At 44.6% G+C, this 24,488-nt stretch overlaps 1 protein-coding gene across 3 annotated transcripts in view; it reads left to right on the forward strand.

The window, feature by feature from the left end:
* The window catches only part of RB1CC1 (RB1 inducible coiled-coil 1), a 60,267-nt gene extending 36,667 nt beyond the window's left edge, over positions 1-23,600 (forward strand). For 2 of the 3 annotated variants that reach the window (XM_082674917.1, XM_082674918.1), the window contains exons 15-24: positions 68-1,968; positions 10,097-10,262; positions 12,615-12,723; positions 12,812-13,040; positions 14,163-14,217; positions 15,216-15,263; positions 17,296-17,354; positions 19,023-19,159; positions 21,425-21,495; positions 22,238-23,600. In XM_082674917.1, the coding sequence (XP_082531043.1) occupies positions 68-1,968; positions 10,097-10,262; positions 12,615-12,723; positions 12,812-13,040; positions 14,163-14,217; positions 15,216-15,263; positions 17,296-17,354; positions 19,023-19,159; positions 21,425-21,495; positions 22,238-22,315 (2,853 nt within the window). In that variant the 3' untranslated portion in view covers positions 22,316-23,600. The remainder of the gene's footprint in view (positions 1-67; positions 1,969-10,096; positions 10,263-12,614; positions 12,724-12,811; positions 13,041-14,162; positions 14,218-15,215; positions 15,264-17,295; positions 17,355-19,022; positions 19,160-21,424; positions 21,496-22,237) is intronic. The other variant, XM_082674919.1, reaches the window with a different exon arrangement.
* Positions 23,601-24,488: the final 888 nt, after the last annotated feature.

The raw sequence follows: 24,488 nt of genomic DNA on the forward strand, positions 1-24,488 counted from the left end.
TGGTTCGCCCGTTAGCGTAAATGCCTGTGTTGCTGCAGCTCTGTAAGCCTGTCCCTCTCTTTTCCAGGCATCCGCGAGTCAGACGTCCCCACAGGCGGCTTCCTCACCCCGGATAGAAAGCACGACAGGAATCACAACTACTACCTCACCCAGAACACCCCCTCCACTCACTGTGCAGGGCCCCTTGTGTCCTGCAGTCTGTCCCTTAGAAGAATTGTCTCCGGATAGCATTGATGCACATACATTTGATTTTGAAACTATCCCCCATCCAAACATAGAACAGACTCTTCACCAGGCTTCGTTAGACTTGGATTCATTAGCAGAAAGTCCTGAATCAGATTTCATGTCTGCAGTGAATGAGTTTGTAATAGAGGAAAACTTGTCATCTCCCAATCCTATCAGTGATCCACAGAGTCCAGAGATGATGGTGGAATCCCTTTACTCCTCAGTCATCAATGCCATCGACAGCAGGCGAATGCAGGACACGAGTGCCCGAGGTCAGGAGCAATCGGGCCACCACGCGTCTCTCGGCGTCCAGCTGGAGAAGTGCCGTGTCACTGCCCACGACTCGCACCTCAGTGTACAAACCATAAAGGAGGACCTTTGCCACTTCCGAACGTTTGTGCAGAAGGAACAGTGTGACTTCTCAAATTCTTTAAAGTGTACAGCAGTAGAAATAAGAAACATTATTGAAAAAGTAAAATGCTCTTTGGAAATAACACTAAATGAAAGACACCAAAAAGAACTACAGTCTTTAAAAAGTGAATATGAGGGCAAACTTGCTGCACTAGTAAAGGAGAGTGAAGAAAATGAAAACAAAATCACAAAGCTGAAAGGAGACTTGGTGTGCCTTGAGGAGGTTTTACAAAATAAAGATAACGAATTTGCTTTGGTTAAACATGAGAAGGAAGCTGTCATCTGCCTGCAGAAGGAAAAGGATCAGAAGTTGTTAGAGATGGAAAGTATAATGCATACGCAACACTGCGAGATGGAAGAACTGAAGCAGTCACGGGAGACCGTGCTAGCAGACTTAAAGAGGCTCCGCGTGGAGAACGATGAGAAGCTCCAGCTGTTGAGGGCAGAGCTCCAGTGCCTGGAGCAGAGCCACCTGAAGGACTTGGAGGACACTCTGCAAGTCAGGCACACTCAGGAGCTCAAGAAGGTCATGACCGGCCACGAGGTCTGTTTGGAGAAATTAGAAAAGGAAAGTCAACAGAGAATCGAGCAGATGCAAGATTCTCATGCCACAGCCATCCAGGAAAAAGAACAGCAGCTCCAGGAATTAAAACTCAAGGTTTCTGATTTGTCGGACATGAGGTGTAAGTTAGAGGTTGAACTTGCCCTGAAGGAAGCAGAAACGGATGAAATAAAAATTTTGCTGGAAGAAAGCAGAGCCCAGCAGAAGGAGACCTTAAAATCTCTCGTCGAACAAGAGACAGAACATTTGAGAACAGAGATGGGTAAACTAAAGCAAAAGATTCAAGATGATAATGAAAATTACCAGGTGGGCTTGGCCGAACTACGAACTTTAATGACAATTGAAAAAGATCAGTGCATTTCAGAGTTAATTAGTAGACATGAAGAAGAATCTGATATGCTTAGGGCCGAGGTGAACAAAGTGACGACATTGCATCACCAAGCATCTGAAGTAGAAAAAGGCCTGAAAGAAGGATTGGCTGAACTGCAGAGTAAACTGGACTCAGAACTGAGTGCTCTTGAGAAAGAAAAAGATGAGAAGATCACCCGGCAAGAAGAGAAGTACAGAGCTATTATCCGGAACCTTGAAAAAGACAAAGAGGAATGTGTCATGTGGCACGAACAGGACCGAGAACAGCTGATTCAGAGGCTTAATTGTGAAAAAGAGGCAGCTGTTGAGACTGCCCGTAAAGAAATGAGCTTGGAAAGGGAAGCTGTTGAGAAGGAGTTGTTAGAAAAAATTAAACATCTTGAGAGTCAAATAGCAAAAAGGTAAGAATGAACTTTAGTCTATAATCATAAAATTAAAGTCTCAGTGATGGAGATTTTAATTGTGAGCGTAATCACAGTGCCTTGATTTACTCATTTACCTTAGGTAATACCTTAGGTAACGGTAACAGTGGAGATACTTTATGAAGTAAAAACGTACTTTTGAAAGTAGTGTTTCTCATAGACATCTAAAAAAATTAACAGGCTACGTGAATCCATTAGGATGGCTTTTAAAAATGGATTCGTCTTTTGGATTTTGAGAGGAATAATTTTTGAAAATTTCCTATGTTTTCGGGATCTTCTTATTCCTTTTTTAAGTTATAAATTTCCTTTTGGTTTGTTTGTAGTTCTTTCCCTAAATTCTTCATTTGAAAGTTACTTATTTTCATTCTTTTAAAATACTGTATGTATGTATGTATAAAGAGCAGCAGTTCGTAACTTCCGGGTTGGTGCTGTGTAGCTTTCTGGTGGTTATTTTCTTGATATTACGATTTCAGTTATTTCCTCTGTGATTCAAAAGATAAGGTTAAATGCTGCGTTTATACAGTGGTGAGGGTTTTTGCGTTGTTATTGTTGCTGCCGGATGTTACTGCCTTGGCTGAGAGAAATTGGGCTTCCGCATTTCCACTCGTTAAAATTATCTGAAGGGGTTTGTGGCCTAATAAACAATTTCTAGAACGTTATCGGTTGGTTCTATCATTAATTTTTCCAAGGGAACACATGTATAGGTATATTTGCATTGGCTATTTTAACCTCTGGCCGGAGGTTAAAGGGACTTTTACACCGCCTCCTGTGATCGACTGTCCGCTGTGTGGTGTTCATACCCTGGTGCGCAGTTCACCCTCCGCGTCTGTTTTGAAGACAGAAAGCCTTTATGTGTTCTGGAAGGATGGCGGGCTCTTAGAGGAACTAGGCCATACTCGAACCTTCTCAGAGCTTGGGGGACGCCGAGGTACCGACAGTCACCGCAGAAGGCCGGGAGGGCACCGGTGACACAGCAGGAGGACAGACGCGGGCGCGCCCACCGCGGCTGGCGGCCGGCGGGGCCCCTGCGACGGCGCGGCGGCTCCGGGCGTCCCCGCGGGGCCCAGCGATGGGCTCGGGGTGCGGCTCGGCCCGGGACTGTGTTCCTGGACGACGGGAGCGGCCCCGGGGAGCAGGCCCAGCCGCCCTTCTCCTTCCGGACTCCACGCTCGTCCTCCTCGTTGGCGGATTTCCGGTTGCAGACGGGGTTCCGGGAATAATCCGGTGCAGGAGAGGCTCTGGCACTGGGGTGGGCGCAGCACGGCTGGCCGCCCGGCACCGAGCACCCTGGCCTCCCGCGGCTCCCGCGTCTCTCTCACCCGCACTGACCTGCCGGAGCCAGGCTCCTCCGACGCGGCCTCTGTCCCCCGTCTCCCCTCCCTGGAGCGTTCCCGCCACCCCGGAGTGGATGCGCGGCTCTTCGTTCACCTTTCCACACGGACGGCCTCTCTCCCATACTCTGTTGGCCGGTGCTCCCCCGGGGCGGGCGTCCTCGAGTTCACTGCTGATCATGGGCGCCCCTGTCTGCCGGGCTCTCGTCCTGCCCTTGGGCTCTGGAGCCAGGCCCGCGTGTTGTGCAGCGTCCTCTGGAAACCGGGCCCGCCAGTCTGCTTCCCTGCCGGGCTCGCCGTGGCTGTGATGGAGGGAAGGGAAGCACCTCCTGTGCCCGCCTGGCGCTGCTGGGGCTCGTGTGGGCCCGCCTCGCGTCCACCACGTCGTCACCAGAGTGTCCCCCCCGGCGTCCTGGCTCCATGGACGAGACAGTGTCCTCTTCCTGACAGGCGGCTCGGGTCACGCGGTAACTGGGGAGAGCACGGTCAGGCTGTCGGCCTCTACAGACCCAGGAGCGAGCCCTGAGCCATCTTACGGAAGGGAAACGCTCACCTGCTTCAGAATCCTGAGGGCCTCAGCCGCGATTCTCCTGTAGGACTTGCCGAGGCCCCGTACACTGCCCGTTTCTGCCGCAGACACGTCTGGCACCCGCTGGGAGACGGGCCCCGCCGCAGGGCAGCTGGCACGGGTTGCAGGGGCTCCCACACAGCAGGAGGCTGGGCAGGTGTCCAGGAGGAGCTGAGCGTACTGGGTGCTGCCCACAGCCCTCGGGGTCCTCACCCGCACCCTGGACGGGCGTCTCGCAGGCCTGGACTGCCAGGCACTCAGAAATCTCGCTGTGCTGACAGGCTTGTGGGCTTCCGCGGCCCTCATTGCTCACCCCGCCGGCACTCATGTGTCTTGCCCTGGTAGCTCAGGTAGTGGCTAATTCCTGTTTACCAGGCCTGAGGAGCATGTTGCCATAAGTGGGTTGCATTAGTGTGATTTCTTGAGGGATAGCAGGAAGATCGATAATGCCTGCCAGCGAGACTTCAACAGAGGCCCGGAGAGTTGATCTAATCCTGGATAAGACAGAGTCGATTGCGGTCCCTGTTGGTGAAATCACACTGCTTCCTGTGGTCTCTACCCGGGATTGATAGTCTGTGGCCTGTGGGAATCCAGCCCACAGCCTGGTTTTGTAAACACAGCTGTATTGGCTCACGGAGAGGCCATTTCTGCTTTGTGGCTGCTTTCAGCAGAGTTGAGTAGCTGTGACGGAGATTGTCTGAGTAACATTTATACTATTCAGTATTTGTCTTTACAGAGAAAAGTTTGTTTATCCCTGGTCTGTACTAATAAGAATAAAGGGGGAAGAAATCACCGAATCAGTAGCTACATGTCAGGTAGTAGTGGTCTTGTTAATTTGCTCCAGTGAAGAGGTTATGTATGAAATAGCAGTTTTATTGGAGTCACTACCTGATTAAATCATGATAACCCGTTGCTTGTTTTTATGTTTCCGACAGGACGCATACTTAAGTTGAGCGAGATTGTGGTAGAAATCTCCTCTGTGTTTCAGGGATTTTATGGCTCTTCCTGCCGTAATGGTCCTCGTTCCATCAGTAGGGGGACCAGCAGTGATTCGCCAACAGTTGCTTTTACATCTGTTCCATTTCAGATCCTGGATGGAAGGACGCGTCTCTTGTGTATGGTTGTCAGTGGTGTCCTGGTGGACCACAGCGGCATTAGAGTCACGTGAGAGCCGGTGCTCAGGATTCCCTCAAAAGTTGATTAATTACCTTCCTTGAATACACACTCAGCCTGGAAAATGGCCATGGGTCTCTTTGAAGGTTGGAAAGAAAACTCTGTATAAAATTTTGGCATTGTAGTTGGTGACTGACTCAGGTCTTGGAATTGGGTGAAAGATGGCGACTCTCTGGAAGTTAGATCTCTGAACGCCAGCTACTGGGTTTTTTAAAAGTCAGTTTAAAAGCCTTTATCAGCCCATTCTGTTAGAGCCCTAGTGACAGCCACTGCCAGAGGTTTTTCTGGGTCAGACTTTCGGTTGCTCAGGCTCTGCTGCCTGTGAGGGTGCCACGTCCTGCGTCTGGTTAAGTGGTGCTGGTCGGCCCCTCCCCTCCAGAGCCTGTCCTGCCCGTGAAGCTCGCTGAATTTTACTGGCTTGTCCCGCCACTCTCCCTGTCCTGCAGGCGCCCTGCAGAGCCTTTGGGGTGGTGTTTCTGAAAGCCTTGGTGAAGGAGCATTCTCTGGGCCCTACCAGGGGTATATGATAAAGCCCGAGATTTTAGTTTCTTTTTAAAGTGTCACATTTTGTCAGTGGTAACAAATTATGTCATTTATTCATTGAAGTAATGTTGATCATTTTTGAGAAAACATCTATCAAAAACGCAAGTCTAAGTAACCAAAGCTTGTCATTTTTCAAATAGAAGTAGCGCACCATGAAAGAAGGTGCTCCTTCGGCACACACAGAACAGCTGTGCAGGTGCTTTGCCATGAGACAGACGTACCTCGTGATGCAGAAGGGCTTCGTAGGTACTTCTCGTTTTGTCACACAGAGGATTAAAAGATGTAGGCTCAGTGGTCAGGATCCAGTAATATTAATAATTTTACTGCATCAAGGATATTCCAAAGTAAACCTGCCTTCACTTGGAGCGCCTTGAAGTGCAGGATACAGTGATTGAGAGTATAGTTGGTGCTACTGTCTCTCCATTAAGGTGTCAACAGTTTTATCATCTGTGCGATGCCAGCAGGGAGTAAAAGACAGCATCTTGGCGTCATCGTGTGAGTAGTTCTGACCTTAGTGATCCCTGGACAGTGTCTTAGTTACCTCTGGGGTTCTGTGGATCACCCTTTGAGAGTCACTGGTATAGAGAACCAGTTGGCACTTTCTGTGAAGGCTTCCTTTTCAGTATTCTAGGCTTTGTGGCCTAAGTGGTCTCTGAGCTATTTAGCTTCGCTGTTGTATCAAGAGGAGTGAGAGAGATGAACGAACAGGCGCGGCTGTGCTCTGGTGAAACTCAACAGGTCACAGGCCGGATCTGGCCCGCAGGCCGTGGTTTACCCGTTAGGTCCACGTTTCAGGCAATCACCACAGCAAACTGATAATAGCTAATATTGAATCTAGAGTCTCTGGTCTTTACATCCACGCAAATTTTGGCCTGATTCTTCCTGTTCTAACTCTCATTGGATCCATCCGTGTACATACTTCCTATGATTCTGCCAAAATAAATGAAGAAAATCTTGCAATTGTATTTTCTCCTTGGTTAGATTTTTAGCTCCTCTGGGATCTGGGGATTTGAAAGCCGCTCTGGGTCTGGTAGTAGTGAAATGGTGGGAGGGGTTGTCGAGAAGGAAGATCAGCTTAACTGAGAAGGGACCTCAGGAAGGTGATCCTGATCTCTCCAGGGAAGGGGGTAGGGGAGCTTGGTGGGCACTGGGGGCTCCGCTGGATGTCTCCAGACTCTCGCTCCCGGAAGACACAGCTGTCCGGTTCTGCAGTGGGGGCCTGGCTCCACTGGAGCGCCCATTGCCCTGGCGCCAAGGTGGTTGCTGCCTTCCGGTTGGAGCCGGTCAGAGAATCAGTTCCAGGTCCCTGTCTTGATGGTTTTCTCCCCTAGGGTCGTATTTGTATCTGTCTGGTATGAGCTTAGAAAAATAGAACCTCTTTTAAGTATTCTAAGAATAAAGGGTGTAATACTAGGTTTAGAACTTGTGTGAATTTGGGGAGGGCTGGCGGAGCGAAGGGTAAGCGTTGCTGCTGAAGGGCTGGGAATCGGTAGGTTCACAGTCACCTTAAGTACAAAGCTGGTGGCTCGTCAGGAAACCGTTACAGATTCTCTGGAGATTGCTGCCAGGTGTCTACTGAGACGTCGACCCAGGAAACCCCTTGTGACCCTCACTGCCCTCCTGTCTGGTCACAGCGCCCTCTGGAGTGATAGACTCTTTAGCACTCCTTCATGCAGGTAACTTTTTGTTGCCAAACTTGAAACCAGAGCTTCCTGGGAAGGGGATTCTGGATAGTGTCGTTCTCGGCTGCCGTTGCACAGAGGAAACCCTTGAAAAGGAGTGAGGAGACTTGAAGGGAGTGGTGCTGATGTGACGGCACCCGGGCCAGCTCCTCTCCCAGCCGTCCCCACTCGGCCGGTTGTCCATCTGCCAGCAGCAGCGTTGAGAGGCCACCTGCCTGGGAGAAACGTTGGCGAGATATAAATGGGAGTATTAATTATGTCTGTAATGTCAGAGAGGTCCCGCAGATCAGAGAGAAAAGGGCAAACAATCCATGAGAAAAATGGGCGGAGGATGTGAATCGACAGGTCAGAGAAGACAGGAGACAGACAGCCAGGGTGCGAATAGCTGCTCCGTCTGCTTGGGATTAAGGAAATGCAGAATTAAAAGTGCGTACCTTTTCTCCGTATAACTGGGAAAAATGAAGTCGGTAGTATATATTATTTTGAGAGTTGAGGGCAAGGGCTTTCTCACACCCCGTGTACACGGAACACGCATGCAGGACACGTGTGTGTGGTTTGCATGTGTCGGGAAGCCTGCCTCCCGTGCTGCTCATAGGCGTGTGTCCAGGAGCAGTTGCTGTGGGTCTGCCTGGGGATGGGAACACTGGAATAGGGTGTCGTTTGGAATCTCTTATTCTGTGATCTCAGAAGAGTTTTTAAAAACCCACGATCAACTACTCGGTTACTAGGCCCAAATCTAATACAGTCACTGATGGGGGAGAGGCCACTCTGGTTCAGTGTGGGTTTCCTAGTTACTAGGAGCACTGGGTGTGATAGCTTTGCTCGCACACACTGGTTCATGGACGTGGGGGAACCAGAGTTGCTCTGTTTCAAGTTCTGTGTGATGGGATGACGTTCCCAGCTGGTAACAGATATACCTTGCTTCCTTCAGTTTTAAGTTCAGGGCCTTTTTAAGGTTTTAAATTAATATATGGAAAGATAGGGTTGTGTAAGTTTCTCTTTTGGGGGAGGGCAACCTTTATTGATAAATTTCTTAGATTTCCATGGTAGTACCGCTGGATCAGAAACAGCTTTAGCTAAATTGTGAGATACTGGAACCCTTTTTTATGTCTTCTCCCCACACAACACAAACATGGCTCCTAATTCCCCAGAGGAAGCCCGCCAGTGATGCTGTTAAAAAAACTACTTAAAATATTCAGCTCTTCCTTACTGCTCAGTTTGCTAGGGTTAATGCCCCCTGAGGTCAGCCGCCTGGGGCCTTGGAGTCCTGCAAACTGCATCTGAATGATGCGGCTGCTGGTAATCTGCAGCGTTTTCTATGGGAGCCTCCAGCAGTGTGACACTGTGTACTTTGGCTCAGACTAATAATAACAGTCCCTCGATGTCATGGGATTGGTTCCAGGACCTCCCCCAATACCAGAACCCGCCGAAGCCCAAGTCAGCTTGTATAGAGTGGTGCGGTGTTTGCATATAACCTCCTGTGCACGTCAGAGCATCTCTGGATTACCTGTAATACCTAACAATGCAGGTGCTGTGTAAATAGTTGCCAGCCCTCAGGCAAATTCAAGGTTTGCTTTCTGGGACTTTCTGGGATATTTTCAACTCGTGGTTGGTTGAATCCGCGGATGCGGAACCCAAGGATAAGGAGGGCCGCCCATAAAGCCACGAGAAGCCCTGCCCCAGCACAGCATGGTTCTTGATCATTCTTTGTGTTAAAAGCTCTTTTTTTGTTGTTTTTTTTTTTGACTGCGTGTGGACTTTCTCTAGTTGCGGTGAGCGGGGGCTGCTCTTCCTGGTGGTGCGCGGGCTTCTCATTGCAGTGGCTTCTCTTGTTGCGGAGCAGAGGTTCTAGGCGCACGGGCTTCAGTAGTTGTGGCACTCAGGCTCAGTAGTTGTGGCGCGCAGGCTCAGTAGTTGTGGTGCACAGGCTTAGTTGCGCCGCGGCAGGTGGGATCTTCCTGGACCAGGGATCGACCCCGTGTCCCCTGCACTGGCAGGCGGATTCTTAGCCACTGCGCCACCAGGGAAGCCCCGTAAGCTCTCCTTTCTTTGTTTTTACTGCCAAGGTGTTCACCTTGCGGGTCAGTATATACCCTGTGCTGATGTCACGGGTGCTCATCCTGGGTGTTGGGGATGACCGTGTGTTTACAGAGTCAGTAGTGTCTGAACGTCCTTGTGCCTGAACTGTCCTTCCTGCCTCATCCTCGCACAGCACTGACCCTGAAATAGAAACAGCACTCCCCTCAGTGCACTGGGCAGCGTACAGGTGCAGGGCACCTAGGAAGGAAGGTCCTTCCTGCCTGTGCATGCACACGCGATGTGAGCGCACAATTGCACTCCTACAGGATTCTTATTACTTAGCGTCCTGTGTCAGCTGAAACCTCTCATGCAGACATGCCCCGGTGTTCTGACCAGGATCCTTACAACAGTCTTTTAAAAATCTAAATTCACTATATGTCATTCTTTCTAGACAAAATTCTTCAGTGACTTTACATTGTACTTAAAATACATTTGGTTACTTTTTAAAAAAAATTTTATGGTTGAGAGTCTGCCTGCCGATGCAGGGGACACGGGTTCGTGTCCCAGTCCGGGAAGATCCCACATGCCGTGGAGCGGCTGGGCCCGTGAGCCATGGCTGCTGAGCCTGCGCATCTGGAGCCTGTGCTCCGCAACGGGAGAGGCCACAGCAGTGAGAGACCTGTGTACCGCAAAAAAAAAAAAAAAAATGTTATTGAAGTATAGTTGATTTATAATGTTGTGTTAGTTCTGTGTAATTTTGAAAAAATTAATGCTGTATTTAATTTTTAAAGTCATACCATTGAATCTACCAAAGAAGATTCTTCAAGCCTAGTCGCTGAACTTCAAGAAAAGCTCCAGGAAGAAAAAGCTAAGTTTCTAGAACAACTTGAAGAGCAGGAGAAAAGAAAAAACGAAGAAATGCAGAATGTGCGAACGTCTTTGATTGCTGAACAACAGGTTTGTAGGTCTCCCACCTTACTGCATTCATTTGAGGTCTAGAGGAGATGAACATACATTCACAAGTAAATTTTCTTTGTGTAGCTGAGGTTTCTTATATCTTAAATGTGATTTTCCCACATTGATCCTGATGGCATTTATTATTAAATATCTTCTTCGTGATAGAAGCATTTTCTTTTTAACCGTCGTTATGTCACATAGTAGGTGCTTCAGAATGAAGCAGTGCTAGGTTAGAAAGAGGCGATGTAAACTCTGTTCCTGGTTGCCTAGCTACCTGTGTGACCTCGTAAACAGCATTTAACCTCTTCACATCAGTTTGGTGTTTTTGCAAATGAAAGTGTTTGTACTGCTGCATAGATGATATTTGAATTTTTTTTTCTAAGCTCTAAAATTTTATTCTAAATTACATGCTGATAATTCTTATCCATGTGATAGGCTGGCGGTAGGTTATGGTGGAATACTGTTGAACTTTGGTGATTCCCTTATTAATATGGATCAGTGGTGAGAGCTGACGCTTGTGAGGTCAGCAGCGGCCAGTCCACTGAGGGTCAAGATGCCCTGTGAGGGAGCATTACATCAGCTACGGTGCTGGGCGGCAGTAGGAGAGGAAATGAAGGAGCGACGCGGTTGGATTTCTCCGTAATCAGGATCTCTGGCTGGGGCGCAGGGCAGAGTGAGGGCTGCCAGACCAGACCGGTGTGAGAGCAGGTGTAAGTCAGGCCAGGGGTAGCACGACATCCTTTTTTATCCCGAGGAATACGTTTCTGAGACTGGTAGGCATGTTACAGTTAATGTGCACATTTAATGTGGTGTGGTGTAGCTTTCCTTTTCTTATTGTCTTTTTAGAGTTAATAAAAATGTCAACCAGAGAACAGAAAGAAAATGTAGAAGTAAAGCTCCAAACACTTAGGAACTTTAAATGTTAAGGCCTGGGGAAAGACAGAGGAGCCTGGAAAAGGGGGAATGAGAAAGAGTAACCGGAAACAGAGTGTGCTTCACGGAAACCAGGGAAATGCACTGCCCAGGGCTGGGAGGAGCCACCAGGTTTAAAGTGAAGAGGCCATTCAGGTCTGTTTTTAGAAGTCTGAAGTTGTGCATTCTTTCATGTCTCCTCCTCCGTGAGCTAGGTCTTTCTCTCCTGCTTTCTTGCTGCCTGTCTCTGTGCTCCTGTGAGCCTGTGCAACTGCAGACTTCCAGGATTAAGGGGGGATGAAATAAGACGGAGACCAGCGTGGAAAGCTGCCAGCCATCTGATCCAAATGTAGTTCTTCTTTTAATAGCTGTCAGATGAGAGGGGAGGTGACTCCTAAGGTACCTGCCAATTTTAAGTGGTGCTTGGATGTTAAGTGGTGGTTACTTGAGTTGATTTGTAACTAGCTTTATAAGGGCTCCTTGGGCCTAGTTGGCTCTTACATTAACTAGTCTTGTTTCTAATATGTGTATTATAAATTGTGTTAACTTTTCTGAAAATCCATTTGATATTGCAGAAACAGCCAGAGGTTATGAAAACAAAGTAACTAATGTACTATTATAAATATTTGTTAATTTTCTACCATAAATGATACAGAGCAATGGTTTAATACAAAGGCATATCATAAATATTCTTTTTGAGGGGATCTCCCTGTCTGCTTTCTGGCTAGAAATGAGTTTAACTCAGTATTTAACAAATTCACTAATTTTGGCCCAAGAATGCCACGTTCTTGTTAAACGTCTCTGTTTCTAGCATCATTGGCATTAATGATTGACTGGAGGATCTTGACTCTTAACTGTGGAAATTGGCTCACGGGATCTCTGCAGGCAGCTGGCATGTATGAGATCCGCAGTGAGCAGGCTTTCCTAGAAGTCGAGGAGTGGCAGGTCCAGCCATTATGAACCAGCAGATACCCAGATGAGAGGAGGAGATGGGATACAGTCATGTCCAAAATGTAACTGTGGAATCGAGATTTAGCTAAGGACAGAAGGAAGATTCCAGAGGCAGGGAGATCACTAAAAGGAACAGTTAAGTATATAACAGCACTGGTTAAAGTGTTGGTTATTTTATTTCTTTCCCCCACATTTAAGACATATTTACTGATGCTTTTCCTCTGACAATAAATATGTGGACAATAATGTGAAAATAGCATTCATTTTCAAGATATTAAATTGGAGCATATCTTAGTACAGAACTAGGAAAATACAATCAAATGTGTTTACCACAGCGTGGCATTTTTATTTCAAAATAAACATCACTTGTGAATTATGCTTTTTCTTCTCCCCATAGAGATGCACCGTGCAAAAATAGACGTATTTTCTTTAGCTCTGGCTGCCCTGTACATGCAGATAATTTAAGTAGTTATCGTTCTGTTGTTCCAGACCAATTTTAATACTGTTTTAACAAGAGAGAAAATGAGAAAAGAGAACATAATCAGTGACCTCAGTGACAAGCTGAAAAGCACGATGCAGCAGCAGGAGCGGGACAAAGGTCAGTGGCGCTTCGCTTCCTCACGCAGCGTTGTCAGTTCCGTGTCACACGCAATGATTGTAACGCTCACGTCCGCCCGGGGCTGCAGATTTGATCGAGTCCCTGTCCGAGGACCGCGCACGCTTGCTGGAGGAGAAGAAGAGGCTGGAGGAGGAGGTCAGCCGGCTGCGGGGCGGCGGCCCTGTCCCCTTCCCGGGGGTGGCCGCCGCCCCCGAGCTGTATGGGGCCTGTGCGCCCGAGCCCCCGGCGGAGGCCCCGGATGCCCTCGGCGAAGGCAGGCCGGACTCAGCGCTGGAGACCAGCACGATGTCTGTCCGGTGAGTGCCCGTCCTACTCGCCGGGGGCCGCGGCCCGCGGACCTGAGAGCTGCGCGTGTGAATTCCCCGGGCCGCGGCCTGTGGTAGCGCCACTGACGGTGTGCGGGAATCCACTTCGGCACGTTTTCACACCGTGCCCAGGTGCCCCCGCAGCGTGCAGGCGGCCGGGCGGGGACCCTGCAGTGGGGTCCAGGCCTCGAGGCCATGGCGTCAGGGGCGCAGGACTTCCTTAGGGTGCGTCCAGCGTGCTGAGGCCGTGCTATGGGGAGGGAGTTGTCACTTCTGTGTGGAAACTGAAGTAAAATCAGATAAAATTCAAACTCACGGAAGCAGAGAGCAGGAAAGTGGCTGCCAGGGGCTGGGGTGGAGCGTGGGCGGTGTTCTCACCGAAGAGGCGGGTAAATGACGTGAGGTGATGGGTGTGTTAGTTAACTTGATGGAGGGACTCCTCCCACAGCGCACATGTGTATCAGGCCATCGCGCTGCGCACTTTAGATGTATTACGTATTACGGTTTTACTTGTCAGTTATGGCTCAGCTTAAAAGAATGAAATAAAAGCCTGCATGCTCGCTCTTGTTTTCTTTTCTGATTAGTTTCTGACTACCTCAGTGTGATGGGCAGATTCACACATGACAGTGACTAGGGCTTTGTAGACATGTAGGAATACTTTTGTAGTCTTTATATAGATTTGGTTTGTTCTTTATGAACTGAAGCTTTGAGTTTTATAGCTCACTCAAGGACTTGTGGCATTTTGTTTGTTTCTAGTTTTAATGGTGAAGCCGCCCAAGAATGACCGTTTTATCTGTAACATGGATAAGAAGAATGGTCCCTGGGAGAAAGCTTGAAATTTCAGACATTATCCCTAGAAAGATGCATGCGCAAAGTTTTGCTCATAATTTCAAAAGGTTTATCAATGTAGATTCAGGATCTGTGGTATAAATTTCATACCATCCTACACCATCAAAATGGGTCCTCATTTAAACAGGCTGCTTCTGAAAATTTAGTACAAACCCTTAAATCTGTAAAGTGCTCTGTATTAACAGTTACGTTTCTAAAACCTTATTGGAGACTGTGAAGTCCAGAATTTTAAGACTTAAACTAAAATAAGCCATTCTCTCTTAGAGAAAACGTCCACATGCTCTCTGAAGAAAGGCAGAGGATAATGCTGTTGGAACGAGTAAGTGCATCGTTTTCTTGAAACACAGGGTTTAATAAATACGTTCACTCCGGGATGCAGTGAAGTAAACCTTACGCTGAAAGCAGACTTGTGTTTTTAGATTAGGTTTTTTTTTTTTTTTAAATTAATTTTTTTGTCTGCACCGTGTGGCTTGTAGGATCTTAGTTCCCCAACCAGGGCTCAAACCGGGCCCTGGCAGTAAAAGTGCTGAGCCCTAACCACTGGACCGCCAGGGACTTCCCCAAATTAGATCTTTTTTAACAGTTATTTTTGTGGTTACTTTCGAGAAGTCCTGTCATCTCTGATCCAAGCGGCCAGGAACAGTTCAGGATTCAGCAATGCAATAGAAGTGTGAATTTCACTTACTAATTTCAAAAAACAAAATATTAACTATTTTCCAAAGTAGGGCACAAGTAGAATATGGGAATAATGAAGAAAAGTTCGGGTTTTTATAGTGATTAATTGAAGTGAAGAGAAAAAATGGTAATAAGGGGTTTCTTCTCAGCTGCAGACTTTACACATCCTTGTTCAGAGACCACTTTTCATTGCTGAGGCTTTGAAGATTTTTAACACTTTAGCTCCCTACGAGATAACCGTCTGATAAGGACTCAGAGTCAGAATTGTACAGATTTGTGCTCTTGCACGTGTGCTCTTGTTAGTGAAGGTTCATCAGCATCTGCTGGCACGAGTAGTATAATTGCAGATTCCTCCTCTTGGGCCCGACCTCCTAACAGAGCCTCTGGGGATGGATCTCAGATAGTTACTGCGTATTTACAAGGTCACAAGTGGTTCTAATGCATATTAAACTTTGAGAATCCTTGGCTTAAGGAAATAAACCTAAAATTGTTCTTATTCTCTTTTAAGCCAGTAAATAAGACAGTTGGAAAGGATTCCTAGAAAAGAATGTCCCCACAAACCTTTTATGGTAGAACCAGACTTGAGCACGCAGACTATATTTTCGAGCATAAACCAGGGGTCTCTCTTTCCCACCCCTGCAGACACTACAGTTGAAAGAAGAAGAAAACAAGCGGTTGAATCAGAGACTGGTAAGGTCTTCTCGCCCAGTTGATTGACATTTAAACTGTTTGCATTGCATTGCATTATAAAGATCAGAAGGCTGTGTGGCGTGATTAGTTCTTTCCTGGTAGTTTTCGTTGAGCTGCGCTGGTCACTGATGACAGTTGACTCTTAAGCATGACCACATGCACTGTCTCAGTCTTACGATGTTAAAAGCAGCCGGCAAAATCCAGATTGTCTTTTCTGATTATTAATAAGCTATAATCTCTTCGGATTGCATAATTACACGTGTTTATAATGTCAGGTTGGGGCTCTTGGTTAAGTGCGCAGGTAGTCAGAACTGCTCCTCACGAGGCTCTTGGCGCGTCCGCCCGGAGGTGTGTGGAATCAGCACGTTCTGTCCGTCACGGATTTTCTTTCTTTCTTTTTTTAACTCAAGGTGTTTGAACCTGACACCTTGCCTGAGACCCTGCGTGGCCCTCTGAAGTGCCGTGGCTTTCCTCTAGCCTGTGAATCTAGCCAAGTGCTTGATGAGTCAGTTTTACAGTCAATCTTTCCTGCTTTAATAAAGCAATTGCTTCATTTTTCAAATTCTGGTGATGACAGTTCATGAGGAAATAGGAACAGTTTAAGGCCTGTGTTCAGGACTTTTGAAAAATTTTAAGGTACAGATTAGAATTGAGTTTTTTTTGTAAATAAAGTGTCTTGTAGGGAGACATCTGTGCTTTCTTTCGTTTGCCTTTTTTAACTTGAACAGCAAAAATTACGTATTAATTCCATGGCTCTGCCAGACTGTCAGTCATGAATTTATCACCAAAACAATTCTTCGAAGGCTATTTGCTGTTTCCGTGAGTGAAGCAAACCCTTTTCAAGGAGCCTTGGAGGAGTTGCCTGCGGCCACTGGGGACGCTGCACGGAACATACATGCTCCACGTGTGCTCCGTGCAGCGTCCCCAGTGGGATGGACGCTGTGCTGGGCGAGGGTTTAGGCACTTTGTTCACAGGTGTGCTCCTGGCACCCGGAATAGTAGGTGGTGCACAGCACACAGCAGATGCTGGGGAAAGGCTTACGAGGGAAAGGGTCTGGTCCTTCAGGTCCCCGCGAGCGGCGCCTCCGGGTCACTCGCACTTTCCTGTCGATTGCCAGCTGTGTTCAGCCAGGGCTCCCTCACGTCTAAGCCCTCGTTTGTAACAAATACGTGGAGAGCTCAAGCTTTTTTAAGAAAACCTAAACAGAGTTGAATACAGTCTGAAAAATGGATCATTAAACTTGTTCTCACTGGCAGCATGTAGACTATTTGGATGATTTTGAAGACAGGTTGGAATACACTTTTAGGTCTTTCTAGTCAGTATTTGTTGTTTTCTTTCTTTTGTTTTTAAACATTAATTGAGACCCTTCGTAGTGTTCAAAGGGAAATGGAAGAAATTCTGAGCGTCAGAATTAAACTTACGAACAAAGAGAAATCCATTTTTTCTGTCCTTGATTTGTGTGGTTATAACTGGGCCCACACTGCTTGGGAGGGCTACCGTGAGACCCATGTCCCACGTATCATGTGACAGTGAGAGAAACGTGCGGAAGCCCGACTGAGGAGCGAAGAGTCCCGGCCGGGCTGAGGCGGCCACAGGCCAGTGAGCCTGTCCCGTCCCGTCCCGTCGTGTCCCCTGCGATGCTCACTGTGGGGGGGGGGGGCAGCCCCTTCCTTGTGTCATGCTTGCTCGGAAGAGTGGGTTTTAAACTCTCCTCGAAAAACATGTCTCCTTCCTAGTGATATTTTTTAGGATTAAATATGTATTTATAAATAAAATTCTATATTCAGTCTTGAATCCAGCCAAACCTGATTAAGAAATAACATAAGTAAAAGTGTAGGTAAATTTGTCCACTGAAAGTAATTGTTGAAGGAAAGGAATTACATTAATGGAGCAGAGAAGTTTGGACCCCGAAACCTGGGACACAGACGTGAATGTGTGTCACGTTGGAAGAAGCGTTTGCAGTGTGGACCTAGTAAGTGCATCGAGAGAACATGTTACTTGTGTAAGCTTTGTGAACTGTTCTCTCTCTAGATGTCTCAGAGCATGTCGTCCGTGTCCCCAAGGCATTCGGAAAAGATAGCTATTAGAGAGTAAGTATTTGATTTGTATTTTGTGCTTTTTTCTGTGAAAATGATATACCGAACTGAGTAGTATTGAATTGTCAATGAAAATGTATTTCAATGGCTATAATCTTTCAACTTCAGGTTCAGTCAGCTGAGTGTTTTGTACTCATTCGTAGTTAACATTTTTTTTTATTGAAAAGCAAGGTTTTTCTAAATTATTCTGGGAACATTAGGATTGTATTCCAAGTCCTTCCTATCATAGCTTTAATTATCACTTACACATACATTCCTGAAGCCGTTGGATTCTACTTCCTTTTCAGCTGGTGCCACCTCTCTTAAATCCCGTTTATCACCTTAGTCTTTTTCATTTTAGATTGGGGAATCTCGATATTTGAAGTTGGAGTGTTTCTTCATTCTTATTTCTCAGACTTCATTTTATTGATATGCTACCAATCCATAATACACTGTTAAAATTATCACTTGAATAACTTAATAGACAATATTCCAGGACCAAATTACCCCATAGTAATGTATTGATTTTTGGCATGGGCTACTGGAAGGGAGGGTGTCTGATAAAGCATTGTTAGCAGCTTGTGAATACTGGTCATTTCTTCTCTACTTGTCAGGACTGACTTAAAAATAAATAAGACCCTCTGTTTTGTCCGTAATAGATCCATCGACCATATGTTTGGTTATCAGGCACTCCCGTTACTGATCTTTAACTTCTCGTTAGACTTTTATCTTTTCTCAGTGATTTGGAAGGGCTGGGTGTATCAGTCTTTATCTGCCAGCTGTATGTCAAGTCAAATCAATATAAGGTTTTTCAAAGATTAGAGAGAGATGAGCTTAAAAAAAAAAAAAAAAACTGCCTCAGAGAGGCCCTATCTTCCTTTTTTAAGGTATTATCCTCCAAAACAGTGCCTGTCACATCTTTTTAGGCAGGCAGTTAAGTGTAGAATAAATAATTAGTGGATGATAGACTGTTAACTTTTTAAAGTTTCCCCAGTGATGTTAATGATTTATTAGGTGTAGGACCCACTAAGTTATCTTAGATCTAGGTTAACTTTGAACTGATATTCCAAACGACACTTCGACACTTCCGAAGGACCCTGGAGAGACAGACACCAGCTGAGACACCCTAGGCGGTCACACCTACTCTCTCCTTCTGCGCCCTCCTTGCTGGCTTCACCCCGAGTCGGGCTGTTGACTTGTTTGAGCCTAACTAAGTACATGCAGCTGGTTCAGTTGGGTTTTCTTTCAAATTGAGGAGACTACTTGGAGACCGGAGAAGTAGTATAAGGTAGTTCTTTCTCTCCCACTGTGACTAAGTTTGCTCCCCCAATTTATGTTTTTTATTGTAAAATGAAAGATGAGAATGAATGCCTTCTTTCTATACTAGATGCACTATAATGGGTATTCTTTATCTCCCCCTCACCCAAGCCTGTTTTGGGTTGTGTTCTTTTAAACAGTAGATTTATTGGAAATTTTATGTTTAAAAATTTTGGGTCTTTGGCGGTTGCTCGCGTTAGCCTTTGAGCGTCTGTGTGTGTCCAGCATTCCCGTGAGGGCCTGGGTAGAGTAAAAAACAAATCATGTAAGTATGAAATTTCCTATTGCATTGTTAATTGAATGTTTCGTTGAACGTTGCAGAATCAAGGTGACTCCTCAGATCAATGAAATCATTCCTTTGTTCAGTTTTCAGGTGGGAGATCTGGTCCTCATCATCCTGGACGAGCGCCATGACAATTACGTGCTCTTCACCGTGAGTCCCACCTTGTACTTCCTGCACTCAGAGTCGCTGCCTGCCCTGGACCTCAAACCAGGTGAGGGGGGTAAGTGTCACATCTGTAACCAAAACAATAAACCTAGAGTGGAGAGAATATATGAAAGATTTTTCTCCCACGTTGTCTAATGATGTCAGAATTAAGTAGGTGAGCAGGAACTCTGCCTTATCAGGTTTTTGTTTGTTTGTTTTTCTAAAATCTTCATTATCCAGATTATTGTTCCTGGATTCTGCTGATGCAGTTGGGTCAAGTATCTCATACTCTAGCAATAGCAGAATTACACTGTCAAAATTCTCATACCTATTTAAGCTTCAATATAACATGCTCACTTGTTTATAAGGGCATTACTTGTTTTGGCAAAAATAAATTATTTTAAATTATAAGATGTCTTTTCTCTCCTATTTATCATCCTGTTTCTACCTTTTTCTTTCATTGACCTTGTCAGTAATTTTTTTTAAAAAGGCAGTAAGCTTTGTTAAAGTATACTAAATTACAGTTAGTATATTACTATCATCGATTGCATTAATCTTTAAAGAACTCAAAGAGAACAGAATAGGTGCCCTGGGATACTTAGGCTAAATGGAATTATTCAAACACAAGACTGTGTGTCCGTTTGGTTTGATGTTCCTGTTTGAAATGACTTGTGAACATGGTCATGTGCCCGTTCTCTGAAGTAGGCCACACACGATCACACCACCATGGCTGTTGGTGGTGGGTTATGTAGAATGTGACCATGAAAAATGAGAAAAGAAGCTTGCAATTTAATTTACTGGTTTTGTACCTTGAAAACAATGAACTTGATTTTTTTTCTTTAATTTTTTTGGTAGGTTTTTTGTTTTTCATTTATTTAGACTGATTTGAAAATGGTTTTTAAATTTACCAAAAAAGATGCATAAATAAGGACAGTATAAAAAAGCCCGATATCCCTTCGCCCAGAGTCACCTGCTGTTAACGTTCTGCCCCATTTGCATTACCTCTGCCTGTGCACGTCTGAATGTACTGATCCACAGCTGTACGCAAGCAGGCGCACGTTTGTTTCCAGGCAAAGTGACATCCTGCCCCTTGAACTACTTCACTCTGCATTTCCTAAGAACAGAAAGGGTTCAGTGTTTACATCTGGTAGCCGCTCACCGTCAGCCGCGCGCATTTGCATTGTGAAGACTCTCACAAGTCCCACAGAAAAGAATTTATTTAATAGTCTTACTTTACCACAGAACTCAGGCCCCCTGTTTTCCTCTTCCTCCATCCCTCCCTCCATCCCTCCCTCCCTCCTTCCCTGCATACATACATGCATACATACGTACATGCATACATACAGAACAGGATGCCAGTTGGGGTAATGCTGCCTACCGACTCCTTGCCCAGGGGGTGTGTGGGTGACCAGGGCGTTGTTATGCCCATGACGGGGACTCATCACTCCTTGGACCTGAGTGTTAGATGATTCTTTTCAGAAATTGTGAATTAGCCTTGAAGGGCTTTATTAGTCCTTAGACTAATATCCTGTGGTCCAGGAGCTTTTTTATCTTTGTATCACATGGTAGTGTCTGTATGTTCATTTCAGATGGTTTATTCAGGATATCTTTTTTATATATCATGCCAAGTAAGGTTTATGGAATAAAAAATCAGTTTTAGCTTCTCAGAGGCTTTACCCTTAACAGATAATTTATTGGTCGAATACTTTTGGAATCAGCTCTTTTATGACAACTTCTCTTCCGATGAATTTTAAAAGAGAATGAGTATTTATCTCTTACATACTTTGCCGTGTGAGAACTAGCTTTTTCATCGTGTCTCCTTCCACATTTTTTTATCTCCCCTCCACACAAGTACTGCCCTTTAGACTTTCTTTCATCCTTATTAGTTATTTATTGTGCACTGACTGGGTTTGCATTGCGGTGCCAAAAAGAAAAGAGAAGACAATGCTTTGCTTTGAACCTAGAATATAAATTTTGTCTGTGTAACTGTCTGCTTTCAGTAGCAGAAAAGGTCATGTGTTAGCACTTTCAGTAGGTGGCACTGCTGAGCTAATTTAGAATTCCTAGGTCTGTTTGTTCATGATTTGTACTCAGATTGTGTTTTTGTTTCTTGAACTTTGTCAGTTCTGTGATTTGACTTACCATCTGCACTTAATGAGTAAGTGAAGCCAAAATTAGTGGTTGAAAAGTAAAGCGAATTCCGTTTTGTTTTATAAATCGCTATGCATTTCTGTGATTTCACTCTCAGAATGTCATTAAACTGTTGTGACTCGGGCAGTTACGTTTTCATGAATAATTATAGTTGTACTTTAAAAAAGAATTTAATGGTTTGATTCCATAGCTTCAGGTGCATCTCGAAGACCATGGGTCCTTGGAAAAGTGATGGAGAAGGAGTACTGTCAGGCCAAAAAGGTAAGCCCATCGTGGGACGTGGACCTAGGAGTTTAAGAAGATTCTCAGGATGCTTTATGCAGAACAGTGCTCTTCTTGGCCTTCTAATTCACTTGAACTAGGCCTGAATTTAATGAGTGTGAGTTTGCACCAGCAATTTTATGAATATTTATGTGATTCACCTTACAGTAGTAGAGGTAGATGGCCAGCAAGCTATCAACATATCCAGGAAAACTACAACAAGTTTCTGTTCTGAGTATTAAATTACTAGTGTTTTCATGTGCTAAAAAAGGAACACAACATAACTGGTGATTGATCTGTTTGTAGGTAGAGCTGATGTTTCCTTACTTTTATAATGCTACCCCCAGTGAAGAAAGGTAATGTGAGATATTGATGGCTCAGAATGCACCTGACTGATGTCGGCAGCGTCCGTGCTGTAGAGTCAGAGCAGTGAGCAGTCTTCCTAGCTCGTTTGTGGACCCTGTGCGCCAAAACAGCAATAGAAGTTGATCTGTGTGTTGTTGAGGTTTCTTTGATGTTTAAAATAATAACACATGGCTCACTTTGTACTGTATTATTTAGCAGTGATTACCGACCCTTCCGTCAGTATTAGTGGCTCGTCTGTTATATGCTCATCTGGTGAGGGACGGATCTGTGTCCTTTGAAAAAGACACCCCTCTTCCCACAATGATCGAGCATGGCATAGTGTGGTAGGATGGTACCTCTGTAGTTTGGTTTAATCACCCTTTTCTTTCTGTCTTAGGCACAAAACAGATTTAAAGTTCCTTTGGGGACAAAGTTTTACAGAGTGAAAGCTGTGTCATGGAATAAGAAAGTATAATTTTGGAAGAAATTGAGACATTCTGTGACGTTTTTCTGATTTGTCCCAACAGTGCTCATTCATCACTCCAAAAACAGCAGGCCATCTTTTTATATACAAGTCAACACGACAGCATACTTCTTTCGTGTATATCATTTACTTTCTACCTGGCTACATTTTAGGAACAATAAATTCATCAAAACCCTTGGCTGAGTTAAAATGGTTTTGTTTTTGTTTTTCTACCCAAGTAACTCTAGAAATGCGGACCAAACTAGTTCACCTTCTCAAAGGGCACACCCGTGCACTGTGGTTTATGATCAGCCATATTCTTTGCCTGTTACATATACCTTAGCTTGAACTTAGATATTCAGTGTTAGTTGTTATTACCAGCATTTGTCCTTTTGTGAAATCAATATCAGAAGACTTGCACTCTTTAACACATTCTTTATAAAATGTATAAATTCTTCAAAACTATTTAAGGAGGAGTGTCACTGCATGCAGATAATCATAATTTTGAGTTTGCCTCTGTAGATTACTAAAACAAATCGTTTCATTTATTTTTTTAATGCCCTTTGATGTTTCCAAACAAGAAGGAACTCTAATTTGATTGACTGACTTTACGATCAGCCATAATCAGCAATCTTCAAAAGCACTTTGAACAGATTGGTCGCCTGGGTTCTACAGGGAGGAGTGTGCTAGTGGTGGTTTCTCAAGCAGCACACAGACCTTCCCGACACTTTATTATTCTGTTGAGAAGAATCATATTGATGAGGTTGTAATTCATGGTTCAGTTTCAGAAAAAACATATTCATTGTACATTAACCATTTAGAGGTCATTTAAATATAACAAAATGTTGTATTGTAAAAGACATGTAGAATTTTAAAACAATAAAGATTTGAACCTGTAAGTGTGTGTGCCTTTTAAAGAAGGATACATGTTTAATATATTTGAGTGATTGCTGGGAAGTGTGAAAAGCTTGTTCTGTATCATATCAAAAGAGAAACATGTTTATTACAAAAATGTTCTTTAACTATATGCTATGTAACAGGGTAAAACAGTGTTACGTAGAGTAGAGTTGTGTGAAGCCGATCTTTAGCTAAGTGGCCACGGAGCAGGGGTATTTAAATGAGTAGTTGAGTTGGTTGAGACTTGTTTCAGGTTTGTTGCTAGAGAACAATAATAAAGTGTTTCTTTTTTTCAGAAAATATTTAATTTCTTCGTAAAAATAAGTTAAATATTTTTTTAAATATGTATGTCTAATAGTACAGAAAATGGAATAAACACCATAGTGTATAGAAAACTGAATTTGACAACATATTAATGAATAAATGAACAAATGATTTCACATGTTTCTATTCAATCCTTCCATTACATCTTCACGCAGAGAATGTCAAAGCACTGAAGAACTTTATATGCAGAGTGGTCCTGCTGAGCAGATGTGGTTGGTCTGAATGACTCTGCTGGGGACCTGTTTGACTTGAGATTTCACGTGGTCATTGTGCCGTGGGGCTGTGGGCTGACGTGTGACATCTCAGGAGTGTCGCTCTTTAACGTTGGCTTCTGTTGCTTAGAGTTTTTCTTATATCCCTTTTCATATCCATGCTATCATTGGTCACATAACCCTTCACAAAGCGAACAGAAAGAAAATGCAGTTTTCATAGTTAAAAGGAAGAAAAATGAAGCCTGGTTGAGTCCTTACCATTGGGTCGTTGAGATGAGCCTTGGCGTCAGAATGTCCACGCTTCAGTCCCAGATCTAACTTTAATTTTGGCCAAGTTGCATAAACTCTGAACCTCAGTTTTCTCATGTATAAAATGGTGTAATAATAAGACCTACCTCGTAGGGTTATTTTGAAAATTAAGTGATGAAAATTATAAAGGGCTTTGAACAGTTTCAGATAAACAGGTTAAGTACTGAATAAACATTAGCTATTATAAAGATTTCTTTATCAGAATCTGTAAATTCACTGTTCAAACTCGAGTAGAAATGTAGCTCTCTTTATTATGAGAATGAAAGTTTAAGTCACATTTAACTGCAAGTAAACTTTAAGCTTACGTGAATTACGTGGATAGTTTTATTTTTGCAAGAGTACCTGGATATCCTAAGAACAGAATGAGCAAAAATTATACAAACTTTCATTTTTATTTATTTAAAAAAATTATCATGGTATAAAACATGTACGTGCTTTCAAAA

This window comes from Grampus griseus (genome assembly GCF_964374135.1).
Source record: "Grampus griseus genome assembly, chromosome: 17".
Classification (NCBI taxonomy): Eukaryota; Metazoa; Chordata; class Mammalia; order Artiodactyla; family Delphinidae; genus Grampus; species Grampus griseus.